The sequence below is a fragment of the Enhydra lutris genome, unplaced genomic scaffold, assembly GCF_002288905.1.
Source record: "Enhydra lutris kenyoni isolate GAN:26980312 unplaced genomic scaffold, ASM228890v2 scaffoldscaffold85, whole genome shotgun sequence".
In the NCBI taxonomy this organism is placed as follows: Eukaryota; Metazoa; Chordata; class Mammalia; order Carnivora; family Mustelidae; genus Enhydra; species Enhydra lutris.
In genome coordinates this window covers 7,039,232-7,056,843 of record NW_019154169.1, presented here as the reverse complement: position 1 = coordinate 7,056,843, position 17,612 = coordinate 7,039,232, and the positions used below count along the sequence as shown (strand labels likewise).

General features: G+C 51.6%; 1 protein-coding gene across 1 annotated transcript in view; it reads right to left on the bottom strand.

Annotated features, from left to right (window-relative positions):
* The window catches only part of LOC111161521 (signal induced proliferation associated 1 like 3), a 227,016-nt gene that overhangs the window by 79,934 nt on the left and 129,470 nt on the right, over positions 1-17,612 (bottom strand). The window contains exons 4-7 of the mRNA XM_022525245.1: positions 14,543-14,673; positions 6,384-6,572; positions 5,349-5,523; positions 2,259-2,362 (exon numbers count right to left, since the gene is read on the bottom strand). Of these exons, the coding sequence (XP_022380953.1) occupies positions 2,259-2,362; positions 5,349-5,523; positions 6,384-6,572; positions 14,543-14,673 (599 nt within the window). The remainder of the gene's footprint in view (positions 1-2,258; positions 2,363-5,348; positions 5,524-6,383; positions 6,573-14,542; positions 14,674-17,612) is intronic.

Genomic DNA, 17,612 nt, shown 5'->3' with positions numbered 1-17,612 from the left:
GCCTTGGCTGTTCCCTCTGCCTGGAACATTCCTCCTGTAGAGACCCCAGGGGCTCCCTCTTTCACGTCTTTGCTGAAACACCTCCCTCCCATGGAGGCCTTCCTTGGCTGCTGGATCCCCACGACAACCCCCATCTCTACTCTCCTGCTGCCCCACTCAACAGTTCCTGACACTGAGCACACGGTGGCTTTTCCCTCTTCCTTTTGGTTCTCCTCTACTCCCTCCCACTAACACTGGTCTGTTTCGTTTGTGGCCTGCTACTGTGTGCTTGGTGCTCAGAGCAGTGCCGGCACAGTCGGTGCTCAAGAAATATCTCCTGGCGGTCGGAAGGGCCTGGCAGATGCTCACTTGCTCACAGCCTGGCTCATGGCTTCTGGCGGCAGATCGGACACCACCTGCCGGGCTGATCCCAGGCTGCTGCTGCCCCTGCCCCGGACACTTGGGTTGGGATGGTTGGGGCAGGGGTGGCTTCGGACCGGCCCATGGGAACCCAGTCATCTCGCCTCTGTTTCTCACTGTCTCTGACCAACAGACTGTTAACCTTTGCAGGCGAAGATGTGGTCACGGTATTTTACTTATTTGCTGACATCACAATGTTCCTATTTACACTAGTTAAGCCTCTGTACGACTCTCATGGTCAGGGATCCACACTGGGAACGTGAGGTCCACAGATGGGCGTCCTGTGTAGCTCGACACGAAGTGACCCAGAATGTGGAATCCAGACACTTACTCTGAGCAGCATGACTCACACTACCAAACGTTTCTTTATGTGTGCTTTCAACTGGTGACATTGCTAGGTCAAGTAACCGTCTGCTGGGGCCAGCCCCGGGTGAGATATCTTCAAGTGGCCAGCTCCTCTTATCCCAACAACCCCGTGAGGCATGAACTTATCCTACCCCTTTACTGATGGGAACACTGAGGCTCCCAGTGGTTAAGTGACTTGCCCTCGGTCACACAGTCATGGGGACAAAGAGCCTAGATTTGAATCCACTTCTGCTTGACTCTGCAACCCAAGCTTTCCCTACCTACCAAATACCCAGCATGAGGGACTGCTTCCTGTGCCCCTCCTGGGTGTCGGGCCCTGTCTCGTGCAGGGACCGTCATTCTGCCCATTTTATAGGGGAGGAGCCCGAGGTCAGAGAGAGAGGATCACACAGCTAAGAAGACGGGAAGAAAGAATTCAAACTCAGGGCCAACTCTGAGACCAATGCTCCGACAGAATGCTACAGGTTAACCTTATGGGATCACTCCGCTCTGACCATCTTTGCTCTGTAAGATCTACAGTGTCATCTGTACCAATGGAAAAAACAGGCATTTCCTAAATCACAAGTCTGTGGGGCTTCTGTTTTTTAGAAACTAGGAGTTGTTGTCTCAGGACAGGATCTGCATGGCATGTCCAGGAGAGGAGCCTCATGAAGCAGGTGTTTGCTGCTCTTGCCCACCTAGTATCTTTTCCTTCTTCTTCTTCTAGCAGCCATGTCCATGCCCTTTGGGAAAGCCCCTCCCTGATCCCTATCAACATTGCACGTTGAGCTGACCCCATTCACCCTCCCAAGGGGTGGGCACGTGCTTCAAGCTTGGCCAGTCAGCCTGTTCCATCCCTGCCCCAGGCCCAGGGACTGGCAAGTGAATGGTCAACAAGAGTCAGGCCTGAAACGTCTCTGGGACACCAGGGAGGCACAGCCCTCTCCCCACCAGAGTGGGTCTGCTGGTGGGATGTGAGCAGAGGGCTGCTAGGGGGCATCTTTGCCATGACTTGGGAAGACCTGTGAATAAGGCCACAGTGAAGAAAAGCGGAGGTGAGAAATGAAAAGGATTCCTAACATTGTCTGAGCCCCTGGATCCAGCCATACCTAAAGCCAACCCTATCCTGGAACTTGAGAGTTACACCACCCAGTTAGACTCATTTTTTGCTTATGGCTGTTTGGTTTGCATTTCTGTTACTTCTGGTCAAAATAATGTTGACATACAATTTTGTTTTCCACAGCACCCCTGATGATGTAAGAGACTGCTGAGTTGGGTTTCTAGATGCAAGGTGGCCCAGGAACAGCTACAAAAACACTGGTATCAAATGATACCTGGCCTAGACTCCAATCCCCAGGTGACGTGACCGTGGTGTGGAGGGTCTCTAAGGCCATGGGCCCCCACAGGGGGCACCTGCTGTGTGGGACTGTAGCAGGAGAGCCAGTGCCCGCCAGGCAGCCAGCTTCCAGCCCCAGAGAGGGAGAGTGGGGGCCCCTGCCCTGGGCCCCACTGACCTGCTGCCTGTTGTTGGGGGTATAAGGGAGCAGGGTGGAGACGTGGAACATGATCTCGTAGTCCTGGTATGTCGTGTAGAGGGAGTGGGTGCCCGTGGAGTCAGCTGCAACAGAAACACCAGTTAGCACCGCGTTTCCCAAACCTCTGGATTTGTGCCACGTCCCACAGGCCATCTGCGTTAGTTTTCAGCTTGATGTTTGCACTTAACTCCACTCTTTAAAATTCAATAAATTTAGGTAAAAAGGAAACCTTCTGTTACACACCCAGCACACTGGTAAAAATTTCGAAGTCTGACCGTAGTAAGGGCTGGTGGGGACGGAGAGCCACTGAATCACTCTCTGTGGCTGGTCAGGCGTGCAAAATGGTACAAGCACTTTGGAAAACTTCTTAGTAATATCCAGTAATTAAGCCTGAAGAGCAGCTTACTTGATGACCAGCACTTCATCTCTTGGGTTCACAACCGAGAGACATCGCACACACGTGCCCTATGATATGGGTAATAAGCACCTTCAAACGTCAGTCAAAACGATGAATAGGGGTGCCTGGGTGGCTCAGTGGGTTAAGCCTCTGCCTTCGGCGTGGGTCATGATCTCAGGGTCCTGGGATTGAGCCCCACATCGGGCTCTCTGCTCAGCGGGGAGCCGGCTTCCCCCTCTCTCTCTGCCTGCCTCTCTGCCCACTTGCGATCTCTCTCTCTCTCTCTCTCTCTGTTAAATAAATAAAATCTTAAAAAAAAAAAAAAAAAAGATGAATGAACAGACTGGCATACTGATGTGGTGGGGAAACACAGAGCCTTGAAGGTAGCCGTAATCACCACAGGGGTGAATCGCACACATACAGTGTCGAATGAAAGATGCCAGACACGAAAAGAGCACATCCTAAAGGATTCCATTCACATTATGTTCAAAACCATGCCGAACAAATTATAGCTAGAGACACGTATATAGGTAGCAAGACGATGAATGATAATCTTGAGAGTCAGGAAACTGGTTGCCCCCGATGAGAGGGGACTGTGACCAGGGAGCACAGCTGACTACTGGCTCCATGTTTCTGAGGGGCAAACTGAGGCACAGGGAGGGAGGGACTTGCAAGGTGCAGTGGAGTCTGGACTGGAACTCACACTGTCTGACACTATGATCTTTTGTTAGTAGTACTTGGCGCTGCTCTTGAGGGTTTCACATTCCTCATAGGAAACAGACCCAAGTCCCTAAACTTGAGCCTAAAGGTCCTGCCTGCCTTCCTCACTCCATCCTCCACATTAATTCCCTGGGCAACTGCCTTTAAACCTCAGAGCTTCTGCATGTGTGCTCCTTTCTCCTGGAATGCTTTTCTTGCTCCCTCTCTACCTCTTTTATTCCGCCTCACCCCTCTCAGGCCACAGGCCATGTTCTCCGGGGGCCCTTCCCCACCCGGACCTAAGATCAGGTTCCCCGTGCATACTCCTCTCATCTTGAACGGCTCCTTCCTGCCCAGGGACGAAGGCTGGGAGGTTTCTGTCGAACATAGGAGGGAACCCGCAAACCAGGCTGCAAGAACTCCAGGGTGTCCTGTTCACCTCAGGAAGCCCACTCGTTGGCACTTCTAGGCATTCAAGGCCACCAAGCTTTATTCAACCGAAGGGGCTACAGAGACAGTGGCAGAACAGCCTGCAGAGTCCCTGATCATGCGGCCTTACATTTTGGGGAGAAGCTGGGACAGGCGAGGGCACTGAAGCCACCGCTGGCTGGTGCCAGAGCCAGGCCTGGAGCCGAGTGACCTTCGGGTGACTGCAAGCTGGGAGCATCCCTATCCAGTAAGCTGGGGCCACTGGGTAGGAGCACTGTGCTCCCTGGGGTCCTCTGAGAAAATCCACTTCCCACAGAAACCACGTGGCGGCAGCCGGCCCCCGATCCTCATGGCAACATGACGCCTGCCATTTTGGGCAGGACGCTGAGCCTCAGGAGCAGCCATCTGTCCGAGAGCGGGGATAACAAGTCTCCTGAAGGAACGAGCAAGAGGCCCACAGTCTTAATGCTCAAGGGCCACTTGCTTGACAGTGAGCACGGACAGTGGCCTCACAGGAGTGGCACTGAGCGAGGGCTTCTACCCAACCGGTATTTTTATTTTTTTATTTTATTTTTTTTTAATATTTTATTTATTTATTTGACAGAGAGCGAGAGAGAGATCACAAGTAGGCAAAGAGGCAGGCAGAGAGAGAGAGGGGGGAAGCAGGCTCCCCGCTGAGCAGAGAGCCCCATGCGGGGCTCGATCCCAGGACCCTGAGATCATGACCCGAGCCGAAGGCAGAGGCTCAACCCGCTGAGCCACCCAGGCGCCCCCCAACCGGTATTTTTAAAGCACACCCGACAGTGTACTGTCTGAGGCGGTTGTTCTCACATAGTAAAACTCTAAAGAAAAGCAAGGCAGTGATGGACACGGCCACGTTCAGGGTAGCGGTTGCCTCCAGGGAGAGGGTGGATATAACTGGAAAACCAGAAGGCTCACGGAGCATCGGTGGCTGTCTGCTTAGAGCAGGTGTGAGACCCGGCATATTCGTTCTAGCGTTTCCGTACATACGTGTGCATATATGCACGTAATATGTGTACATGCGGCGAATAGGATGGACGTGTTCTGTGGCAGTTTGCGGGGGTGGGAGAGCAAACTGAACTCGTGTCACGGCTCCTTGGGGAGAGGACTGGCAGCCTGAGACTCTTGTCATCGCTGTCACTGTCACACAGCACTGTGCATGCAACGCCACGATTCTGCGCATGCGTGCTGGGCACTGTCGGGCACCGGCAGTCACGAAGCATCGGCACAGCTCCTAGCGCACGTGTGTGTGAGTTCGCACAGGACGCTTCCAGGAGCGCGACTGCTGACTCCCAGAGCAGGTGCGTCTGCCCACTTCCCTAGACGACACCCTCCTGTTCTCCCAAGGGGTCGCACCATCCGCGTCCCCGTCAGTGGAGGCTGAGAGCTCCCGCTGTCCTGCATCCCTACCCAGGGACCACCAGGCCCTGTGACTTTTGCCCCCGGGGTGGGGGTGCGCTGGTGGCCCCCTGTGATTTAACTGCTGCTCCCCTCCCCCCACACGAAGCCACTGCGCCACTTACTCTTGACATCGAGCTGGGCCGCGTACTTGGTGAAGCCCTTCAGGCAGACCTTCTCCCCGATCAGGGAGAGGAACTCCTCAAAGGCAGGGCCGGCGTCCTCGTTGTTGTACATCTCCTCCTCCGAGCTCTGGCCAGCCTTGCAGTAGAGGATGCCCACTTTGTGCTTCCGGCACAGCTGCAGAGGCGAGAGCAGCTCTGTGAGGCAGGCCCGGCAGGGACATCAGGGGGATGGAACAGAGGGGCTTCCTCAGGCACAGTGCCCAGGTGGCTGCTGGGGTCCCACAGCCGTCGAGCAGCGGCACAGCCAGAGAGGAGGGAGAAAGCATGTGGCGGGGGGGGGGGCATATCCCCATTGTCCCTCTCTCTCCTTCCTATTCCAGAGAGGCACGACAGGGTGCCCGTGTGGCTGGCTCCTGTTCTCTCGACACAGTGCCATGCCATTCTTTCAAGAGTAAGGGACAGTGGCCTTGGCTAGCTGCCCCTATAGAAGGTGGCCTGGAACTGGCTAAGATGTCTGCAGAAGGAAATTCTTGAGAGTTCGGGGCTCAGTACAGTCAATGCCGCTTTTAGGAGGTGGGCCTCCAATCACCACTTTTGTTCTGTGTCTCGCTCATTCCCCCGGTCACTGGTGACTAGAATCTGGATAGACGCCTGACCTAAGTGTGGGCCAGTCAGACGCTCTCCTGGGACTGAGAGTGACCCAGCTGGGGTCTGCAGATAGCTGTCATTCTCACAGACGCTCTGGGAGCTGTGGGAGGACAGAGAAGCAGAGGGAGCCTGTGTGCAGATGGGGGGTGGGGGGGAAGGAACACACCCCCCCCACCCACCCCAGTGGCTGTCTCATCCCCAGACCATTTTTCTCCTCAGACGCCATCACATCCCTGCTCCTGGCACCCTTGGAATTTGAAAATAGATCTCCCCTTTTCCTTAAACTAGCTTAGGTGGGTTGCTGTTCTGAAAAAGAAAAAAAAACAAAGGACAGAAAGAGGTACAGGATGGGGTTGCGGTGGCCCCCCACGCTGGCCCCCAGCTCACCCCTTGCTCGTCCAGCTTCAGCAGCTGCTCGGTCACCTTGGGAGTGTTGAGAGCCAGTCGTAGGCAGTGGATGTTGAGCTCAGGGATGACATACTCCAGGGCGTCCTTTAGGGGGAGGCCCCGCCCTGTCCCGTGCTTCATGGCGGTGGGGGTGGCATCCTCCAGGATAGAGCCCCGCAGGGTGATGAGCTGATTTTGGGAGAGAAGGGAAGGTTAGGAGGCTCTCCAGACCCAAGAAGGGAAGGGAGTCCTGTTCTCAGAGCAACGTGTGTGATGGTCCGAAGCTTGGGCCCCAGGGCCAGCCCTGGGTTTGGACCAGGACTTGAACTTGCTGCCTCCTCCCTATGAGATCTTGAACAGGTGCCTTCAAATCTCTGGGCCTCAGCTTCTCTTTTTGTGAGTGATGAAATGAGTACAGTGACGGCATCACAGCCCCGAAGGGTGCCAGGAGGACTAAGCTGATGAGATTTTTGAGACAATGGATGGAGCACATCTTTGTCCGTTCAACAAATACCAACTGAGTGCCCTTGAAGTACAGCCCTGTTTGGGATGCAGTGAACGAAACAAAGACACCTTCCCCCACACGCAACTTGCATTTAAGTGGGGAGATGTCATTTAAGTGTATAATGAATAAAAAGGCTCCATAAGGTGAGCATCAATGGACACTCTGCCTTCCTTACAGTATGTGTAAACATGTCCCTGTCATAACATGGCTGCTCTTTGGTGGGGCTCCGGGATGCGTGCATGTGTGCATGTATGTTCTCAGATTTACACAGGTGTATATTTACGCCCACACACACACATAATCTTTTCAGTGTCACTCAGGTGATTCTGATGTGTAGCCAGGATTGAAAACCTTGAGTCAAGCCAATCACGGCCATCTCACTTCCCTTTCCCAGATGGTGCTTTCTACATTTTTCCTACAGCTGGCCACATGACTAGCTCCAGGTAATGAAATGTGCGGGGAGTTCAGCTTGCGAAGGACTTCTGGACACATTTGCCTCCCTTAGTTAAAGGAAAGCCTTTCCACTTGCCCATTTCTTCTTAAGGACGTTGGTGTGAGAATAAGATGTTTGGAGCTGTGGCAGGCATGCTGTGATCATGAGAAAAGAGACAAGAAAACCACAGAGAAGTCAATCTCTCCAGATGCCTACCTCCAGAGTTCTCATTAGAAAATTAAAGCATCCCTCTATTTGTTTTAGCTACGGTTAGTTAGATTTTCAGGTTTACAGACAAGGCAGTTTCTGACAGACTTTATAACAAAGTCACATTTGTGAAGGTACAGTTGACTTTGGTATATTCCAGGTACAAGAGTAATTATCTAATTAAATGTATAGGTCTGTTCAAGGGAATTTTTGTCATCTCCATTTTATAGATAAGAAAGCTGAAGCTTGGGGCACCTGGGTGGCTCAGTGGGTTAAGCCGCTGCCTTCGGCTCAGGTCATGATCTCAGGGTCCTGGATCGAGCCCCGCATCGGGATCTTTGCTCAGTGGATTACCTCTCTCTTTGCCTGCCTCTCTGCCTACTTGTGATCTCTGTCAAATAAATAAAATCTTTAAAAAAAAAAAAAAAGCTGAAGCTCTGGGGCACGTGGGTGGCTCAGTGGGTTTGGTTGAGCATCTGACTCTTGATTTCAGCTCGGGTCATGATCTCTCAGTTGTGGGTTCGAGTCCTTCGTTGGGCTCCGTGCTCAGCAGGGAGTCTGCTGGAGATTCTCTCCTTCTGCCCCACCCATGTGCACACATGTGCCTGCTCTCTCTCTCTCAATACATACATAAATAAAATCTTAGGGAAAAAAAAAAAACTGAAGCACTGAGAAGTTATGTGCTTTCTCTAAGGCAACCATAATTAAGTGACAGAACCAGGATTCCAAAGGACCCCTGACTTTCCCAAAACTCCTGACTTTTTTCTTTGAAGATTTTTAATTTTTTTTTTACTGTAAAGTATAACTCACATACAGAAAAGTACACAACATATGTAAGCATAGCTAAAGGAATCATCACCGAGTGAACACTTAGGTAATCACCACAAATCAAAAAAATAAATATCTCCAGGTCGCCCAAACCCCTTCCCCTCCTCCCCAAAGGCAACCCTACCCTGACTTCTAACTCCACAATTTATTTCTGCCTGTTTTTGAGCTTCATGCAGTTTGTACTCTTTTCTATCTGGCTTACTTCTCGCAACACTATGGATATGAGATTCGACCATGCTGCCGTGAGAAGCAGACGTTCTGTCACGATGGATCCATTCTACTGCTGAGCCCAGAAACTGCTTCCGGTGTTGGACAACTGTGAAGGTGCTGTGAGAAGCACACACAGAAGCACCTTGTATTGCCTATGAACACATTTTGGGGGGGGGGGGTTATACCTAGAAGAGGAACTGCTGAGTCACCGGGCATGTTAATCTTTAATTTTCTGAAGTTTTCCAAGTGGTTGTACCAATTTATGGCCTGCTGGCCCTGAGAGCCTTGGCTGCTTCACGTCCCCATTGCACCAGCTCTGGCTTCTGTCCACAATGTGAGCTGGCCATCAGGTGATGCCAAGGGCAGGGCCAGGCCCTGCAGCTCCAGCCCCCCCAAGACAGCACAATGGGGGTTCTACCAGGAAAAACAGCCTCCCTGAGGCAATTGCTACAAGCACTTAGAACACACTTGAGGCTATGGTTTAAAGACTAAGGAGGATCAGTGGTGACTGGAAAAACATGTTGGCCCTGAGTCAACATGTGGACACAGCAGGCAGCAAAAACAATGTGTCATGACGTCACCTCTAAGCATAGAGCCTACCCTTTCCAAACAGGAGCTGGGCAATAGGCATACATGGAAGGAATGGAATGATCTCGTGTTTGGGAGTTCCCAGTTCTGGCCCCAGTAATTAATAAACAAGGCTTTCTTATCATGATCTTGAACTAGGATCATGAAAAGCAATGATGACAATGAGGGCAAAGCACTGCTGGTCTGGGCGGCTCTGGGATTTGAGTTTCAATGAATGCACCAACAGGATCAGTGTTTTTTGTATCCTACTGACACTGGCCCGCAGCGCCCTCTGCTGGGCCCAAGAGGAAGCCTGGTCCTGCACCTCATTCTTTCTCCTGCACTAGACACAGGTGGCCTCTGGTCACATTCTGGCTCTGAAGACTTGACCATAAGCCAAGACTTGAAAAAAGCTCCCAGCCTTTCCTTCTCTGCTGGCGATAATAAGTAGGGCACCGGCAGGATGCAACGAGTGGCCAGCCATCTCTAACCTCCACCTTGTCCGGTCCACCATCATCACCTACCTGGCCTATGATAATAGCCCTCCTCCTGGTCTCCCTCCTCGGCCCCCACGCCCCACCATCCATTCTTCTGCAGCAGCTTGAGTGAGACCACGCTCCTCCTCTGCACAGAACGGGCTAGTGGCTTCTCATCTCTCTCCAAATAAAATCTATACACCCTGCCCAGCCTGCAAGGCCCTGCGTGATCTCACTCTCAGTGACACCTGTCATCAACTCACGGAGGATCACTGGTCAAGTGAGCTGTAAGAAGGTCTCGGGAGACCATGTAAGCCGGGAGGTTTGCACAGGTTGTTCAATGTTGACTCCTGACTTAGACACAGCCCCTTCTCTGCTGGGCAGTGGGTGTACCCGTCAGGAATGTTTCCTGGGAGGTCACTGAGGAGTCTGTCTGACTGGGTTCAAATTCTGACTCTACCCTTTCCCTGGCTGTGACCCTGGGCCAGTTACTTAACTTCTCTGTGCCTGTTTCCTCACTTATAAAATGGGGATAACAGCACCTACCTCCAAGGGTTGTAAAGATTCGGTAAGACAGTCCATGTGCAGTGCTAGTATTGCGTCTGGCATACAGTGAGTGCTCAATACGTGTTAGCCATTATTATGTATACACACACGTCAAATGTGTTTGTACAAAGCCATATGCAGAGTTAAGAATTTAAATTTAACCTTTAACAGGAAGATACAGTTGGCTTTTCTCCCCACTTGACAATATGCTTCGGAGATTATTTCTATATACACACACAATCAGAGCTACCTACTGAACACAAATGAGGTCACTGTTGCTCCTTGCTTTTTTCACTTAATAGAGGAGACTCTCCCTTTTCTACTTTTTCTACTCTCTTTTTTCTACTTTTCACACTTACAGTAACAAGTCACTGTTACTTTTTAAATCAGAAAGAAAAGACAAATCCAAAATCTAACCCTAACAAAACTGAAGCTGTCAAAAACTCATGTTTGCTGGGTTAAGGGAGAACCTACTGGGTCAGGAGGCTAGACCGTCCCTGGCTGACTGGGGTTCCCTCTGTCCTGGGAGAGAGAGGCCAGCAAGGGGCTCAGGACGGGGCAGCCTTGGCCCGGGGCTTGTCCTGTCTGGGTTGGGAGGGGGGCTGATGTTCAGGTGTGTGGCGCCAAAGTCCAGCTCCCAGTCTGTTCTGCCCTGGTGGGAAGCTCGGGGCTGCCAATGCTCACATCCCATCTGCCGGGAGATGTGGGCCCACTTGACTGTCTGCTTGGCGGCCGGGGGTGGCCATCTGGGGTGGGCCGGCCTGCTGGCTTAGAAAACAGCCTGAGCCCTTCACTCTGGACCTCACACCTTGGTTTACAGGAGCCTGAGATCTGTGAATGTGGACACAAGGACAGAACTCTGCCTGTGAGCTCAACCCTTACTCCCCAGCATGGCCCTTGGACCTCCTAGGGGAAGGCGAGAGCCAGGGAACTCACTGTCCTGCAGCCGCATGTGCTGGTGGGAGAGAACCTTCCACTGCTCCGAGAGACGGGGAGCCAACAGCATAAAGCCTATTTACAGACGAAGAAACGGAGAAGCCCAGAGGCAAAGCCATCTGTCCAAGGTCACATGGTCAGTGGTGGCAGAGCTGAACTGAATCCAGGGCTGTCTGTTCCCAGAGCACAGAATTCAAACTCGACCCAACACGCAGAGTGCTGAGTGGTAAAGAGCATGGGTCAGGCCCCGGGGCAGCCTGAGTCCACATCCAGGCTCTGCCACTGGTGACCCTGACAAATGATTACCTCCCTGGGTCTCAACCTCCCATCCTTATCTGCACAATGGGAACAATGGGATCCACATCATGAGACTTTTGAGAGGATCTGAAGGCTCCACGCATACGCAACACTCAGGACAGTGGACGGCAAGAAGACGTGCTGAGAGCGTTTGCTATTACTGCTGACTGTGTGGCTGTCCGCCCTGCCTCTGCCACAGGGAGGGCTCGAGGAAGAGGCAAGGCAAACCTCGCTGGCTGCTGCCTTTCCTTCAACTCCAAATGAGGAGGTTCTCAGGTCCCAGTGCCCAATAGGGCAGCTGGGCAAGGAGTCAGGCTCAAGGCTGAATCTGTGCGTGGCCTGCATAGATACAGGGGCAGAAAAAGGGCTTGTGGCTGTGAACCTCACGGTGGGCTGAAATTCACAGGGCTGCCAGGAATGTGACAAGGGGACAGGAGACAGAGACCCCCTGCCAACTAACCTCACTGGGCTCTTCTTGAGCGCCAGGCATGGCGCTGCCTGTATGTGTAACCTCACAGGGCCCACACCACAGGCCTGTGAGACTGGGACTCCCAAGGGGGAAACTGAGACTCTGAGAGGCGAAGCCAGGTGCCCACATTCACAGCTGGTGAGTGGCCAAATCAGGAATCCATACCAGGTTTCCAGTGTGCCAGACACGGTCCTGCCTCAGGACCTTTGCACTGGCTGTTCCCTCTGCCTGGAATGCTCTTGTTCCAGATTTCCACGTGGCTCCTTCTCTCATCTCATACTCAGGTCATTACTCAACTGTTACCTTCCCAGTGAGACCTCCCTTGACCATTCTGCCTAAAAATTGAACCACCCCTCATACTTCCTATCTCTTCCTTGCTTTACCTTCTACCTTGTCCTCACTTACCACACTGTATGATCTTCTAATGTGTATGTTGTCTGCCTCACCCACAGGAGTGCGGTCCCACAAACATCTCTGCTGCCTCACTCACTACTGCACCCTCAGTGCCCCGTGCACAGTTGGCAGACAGTGGTGCCGAGGGGATATATCCCAGACCCGTGGCCCCAAGACTCAAGGCCCCCTGCCCACTCTGCAGAGGACTGGAGGCAAGATTTGTGGGTGTTGGGGCTCGGAAGTGGACAGAAGCAGGCACAAGACAGGCACAGCACTAAGCTGGTTTCATACTTACTGAATAGAACCCACAGCAAAAATACTATACCTCAATCCAGTATGCTCTCACCCAAGTCTCAGGACCCTTGGTATGTGTGACACAGGCTGGCTTTTAAAAAAAATTCATTCTCCGTGTTCCACTTTTATGAATTAAAACTACCAGCACCAAAGTGTTGAACAAAGGTGAGTTCCCAACTCAGCGATGGGTCTGCCGGGCGGTCGGAGCCGATGTCAGCAGCATCCCAGAGGCAGCTGTGTCGGAGCTGGAGAACAGGTGGACTCCTGAGGGTGCTTCGAGCAAGTCCCCTAACCTCTCCAGAGCCCATTCCATCATCCGGAAATGAGACTAACAGTGCCTTCATCATGGGACTGTGTGACATTCAAGTGCGTGAATACACATAAAGGGTAAAGCTACTATGTGACACCATGTTACAGAGATCTGCAACATAACAGCCATCGTGATAAACGTTATTTATTAGCCTTTGACTGTGGTCATCCCATCCAGCAGTTCCCTGGATGTCATGACACAAGTGAGGTAGTGTGAGCTGTCACCTCACATTCTGCGCTCGTGCTTATGTGGCCATAAAGGTGAGGAGATGGGGGAGGGGACTGGGAGGCAGAGGGGCTGGTGACCACCTGTGGTCGGGGGCACAGGGTTTGAGGTCTGCCCCCCTCAACTGCCACAAAGCCTCTGTGTCATCTCATTCCTCCTCAGTGAGAGGGTCGTCATGAGGGGACGGGGCCAGGGCCCTCAGCGCAGCATCTGTCGGTCTGGATGACGTCCAGGCTCAGCTGGCTTCACACCCAAATCCCCTGGCGCGGCAGCCTGTGGGGTTCCCGTGTCTGGGCAAAGGCCAGGAACAAGGGGGATGGGGCAAGGGAGGGCCAAGGGAGACCCATTTTGGGGGGCCTGCCCAGCTGACTACCACCCCCTTTCTGGAAAAGTCATCCTTACTTGGATCTTTTGGAAGTCTCTATTGTTTTTGCTGGCTTAGCTCCCCTCTTTTGGCAGGAGAACTCCCTGGCTGCCTCCTCCAGGTGGCTCTAATGGAACTGTCAAGCTCAGTGTCCTGCCCTGCCCCCAGACCCAGTGAAGCACACGTGATCCAAGCAGAGCCAATGAGAGTCCTCCCCACAGATTTGGCAGCAAGTGTCCCTTCCCTGTGGAGGAGAACGTATAAAGATGCAGGAGAGCTGACCTGCCAGTCTCATTTTCCCATGACATGGAGATGGCTTGCTGGTGGCAGAAGAGAAGAGAATGACATTCACAGTGCAGAAAAGCAGCAGGGCTTAGAGGAGCAGAGTGGTCGGGGGCCGAATTCTGGTGACATCATTTGAGTGCCTGGATCCAGCTATGCCTGAAGCAAGTCATACCCTGGATTTGCAGTTATATGGACCAATGAATTCTATTTCTGGCTTAGACCAGTTAGAACTAGATTTCTGTCCATTACAATTCAGAGTCCTGATTGAGCAGGGTGCCCCCAGCAGGCCTTGTTCCCTAGCCACAGCTGATATTTAATTTAGGTGAAGGCCAATAACCAAACCAGAACAACGGGTTTCTCTACTCACATGTGAAAGCACTGGGATTGTTTTGAGCTGAACGGTGTCGACAGCAGTGCCTGCTCTGGCTGAGAGTCCCCAGTTCCTGTCCTGCCTGAGGCCTGCTGCCTTCTTTCCATTCTGCAGGACATCTCATGATCCTGAAAGACTCCCTTACAGCTCTCTCTTTATTTCTTATGCTAACCAGAGTGAATCTCTTGCACGGGTAGCAATCTTGGGCTCTCCAAGATTCCAATCCCGGCCTGGCCCCTTACTTACTGATCCCATACAGGTCACTGAATTTCTCTGAGCCCTAGTTTTCCCTTCTGTAAAAGGGAGGGACTATCAGGACTGCCCTCAGGAGGTTACTGGGAGGCTGACATGAGATGTAGCTGGGGAAGCACTTGTCGCAGACTAAGGGCTCACAGAGGTGAGCAGCTACAATTTATGGAAGCCAACAATGGTGATGGGACCTACCTCTCGGGTCCGGAAGATGATCCTGTACTGGTACTGAGGTCCGTGATCCTTGTGGTCCTCCAACTTCTCTCGCTTGATGCTCACAGCCACTGGTCCCAGCTTCTCGTCCACACCAAAGTAATTGGCATGTTCTGAGAGGGAAGAGCAGGGGTGGTGGTTCAGAGTAAACTCTCTGGGGAGGCGGGGTGATGTCCCAGGCCCGGGGGTAGGTTCTTGTGTGACCTATGGGACCCCAATCACACAAACTTGCCTCGTCACGACCACACTTGACAGAGTGACCACGAGACTGGACTGGGCCCCCTGTGCCAAGTTCACAGAGCCTCAGTTTTCTGAGCCTCGGCTCCTTCATCTGAGAAATGTGGGGCCCTGAGGCCACCCATAACTCACTGAGTGGATGTGAGGGTGAAATGAAGCTACAAATATTAAATGCTTAGCACAGTGTCTGGCATGTAAAAACCTAGCCTCACTATGATTATCCCAGATTTGCAAATGTTCTTCGTTAGCTTAGCGGCTGATTAGCCCTGTGAACTGGTTTAGATTCTATCCTGGAAAGCCGCTCGCTGGACTCAAATCTGGGGTCTGCCACTAGGTTGGATGGATGGCCCAGGCCAAGGTGCTCCACGGCATTCTCCTGAGAACAGGAATGGAGAGCGTGGGCCCGCCTCCCAGCAGGGTCATCAGAATTAAATAGGTTAATAAGCACGAAGCACTCGGCACAGGGCCGGGGACAGAGCACGACAGAAATGCTGTTATCATCACAGGACACGGTGTTGGTCAGAGAAAAGGGACCAGAATCAAGCCCCTAAACATCACCTTTAGTCAGCAACGTTTCCATGACACCTCAGACACTTAAACTACTCTTTCCTTACGGGGATAACACCTCTGAACCACAGAGCAAGTCTTCTCTTCTCTTCCCTAAATAACAGCTGTCTCCCCCGTTTCTCTAAACATGCTGCTGTTTTAAAATCCGTCCAGGTGGGGCGCCTGGGTGGCTCCGTGGGTTAAGCCTCTGCCTTCGGCTCAGGTCATGATCCTAGGGTCCTGGGATCAAGCCCCACATCGGGCTCTTCGTTCCGCAGGGGGCCTGCTTCCTCCTCCCTCTCTGCCTGCCTCTCTGCCTGCTTATGATCTCTGTCAAATAAATAAATAAAATCTTAAAAAAAAAAAAATCCTTCCAGGCAAACAGTTTCTCCCAATGTATAATCCAAGTACTCCCTGCTTGCAGGAGACAGCCCACCGGCAGCCTTAACTCAAGTCTACTGGTCAACGTCTAACCGCTGCTGGGAATTCCTTCTCACCCCAGGGCTCTGAATATTTAACGGATGGTTCCTGTTCTCACAAGGTGCTCTTAGTGAATCAAACACTTATCTAAGGCCCAAATAATGTGTGGTGATTAAAGGCACCGGTCAGACCAACACCTGCACCTGGTTAAACCATCTCTGCAACTGGTCGAAGAAGAGAATTACCTGCTCCACAGAGAAGAGCTCATTCCGGAAACAGCTGGGCAGGTGGTTTTATTTTCCACCAATGCATACCCAGCACCTTGCAGCCCTGGCATACTGTAGGCACTCAATAAACAGTGACGGATGAGTCATTTATTTATAAGCTTCCAGGACTCCAGAGAAGTCCATTTTTGAAAGAAAATGGCTTTTTTCTTTTTTGGAAGCTCTGTAATGAGTACTTACTACCTGCCTGATGAAGAACTGTCTTAATGTACAATCTTATATAATCCTCACCACAGTCCTCTGTGAAGGTATTTCCACGTGTGAGCTGAAAAGAATATGTGAGTTGAAAAGTGCTCTCTTGGGACGCCTGGGTGGCTCAGTTGGTTGAGCAGCTGCCTTCGGCTCAGGTCATGATCCCATTGTCCTGGGATCGAGTCCCGCATCGGGCTCCTTGCTAGGCAGGGAGCCTGCTTCTCCCTCTGCCTCTGCCTGCCATTCTGTCTGCCTGTGCTCACTCTCTCTCCCTCTCTCTCTGACAAATAAATAAAAAAAAAAAAAAAAAGAAAGAAAGAAAAGTGCTCTCTGTTGGTTAGCTACAAAATTAGTAATTATATACATGACATAATACGTATCATTAATAACCCAAACAAAAGCGGATTCTACATTTATATATACGATAATAGCATACATATATGATATATAAATATAGAATCAGGTTTTGATTGGGTTATTTGATTGGGTTATTCAAATCCTCTTCAGCCTTATTTTTTTGACTACGAGATCTGTCAATTTCGGAGAGACGCTGTAGGCATCTGCTACTGATGGTCAATTTATTCACTTCTCCCTGCAGCCTGTCGGTTTTTAATTTATTTATCCCCCAACCCAGGTTGCCAGATGCACCAAGGTTCACAACTATTCAAGCCTCTCTTCTCTGGGTGAGCAACTGTCTGGAACTTTTCTCCCCCCAATCCTTTCATTTTTAATTTCTGTGTCTTTCTGTTTTGGGGCATGTGACGCTGCTACAATCACCCCCATTCCTCACATGAGGATACAGAGTCCAATGAATGAAACGTGTCACACAGCTGTAAGCTATGACACAGACACCTCAAACCCAGGGCTGTCTGGGTCAAAACACTGGAGCTCCAGCGACTGCACACACTGAATCCCACGAAATGACTTAGTTGACGTTTTGCTAGGTTTGACTAGGACACTGGTTTAAAAAAAATGTTTTTGACTCGCTGCTGTGGAGTAGTAGCTGCCTACCCACTCTATTTTTCCCTTCCTCCTTTTCAAGAAAAAACCTCTCCTCTTTTTCTTTTCAAGAAAAGAGAGGAGATGTGTCTAGCTAAAAACCTACATTTCCCAGCCTGCCTTGTAGACAGAAGCGGTCAATAAGCAGCTGTGGTTGGATGGGGCTTATAAGAAAACTTTTTTTTTTTTTAAGATTTTATTTATTTATTTGACAGAGAGAGATCACAAGTAGACAGAGAGGCAGGCAGAGAGAGGGAGGGAAGCAGGCTCCCTGCTGAGCAGAGAGCCCGATGCGGGACTCGATCCCAGGACCCTGAGATCATGACCTGAGCCGAAGGCAGCGGCTCAAACCACTGAGCCACCCAGGCGCCCCT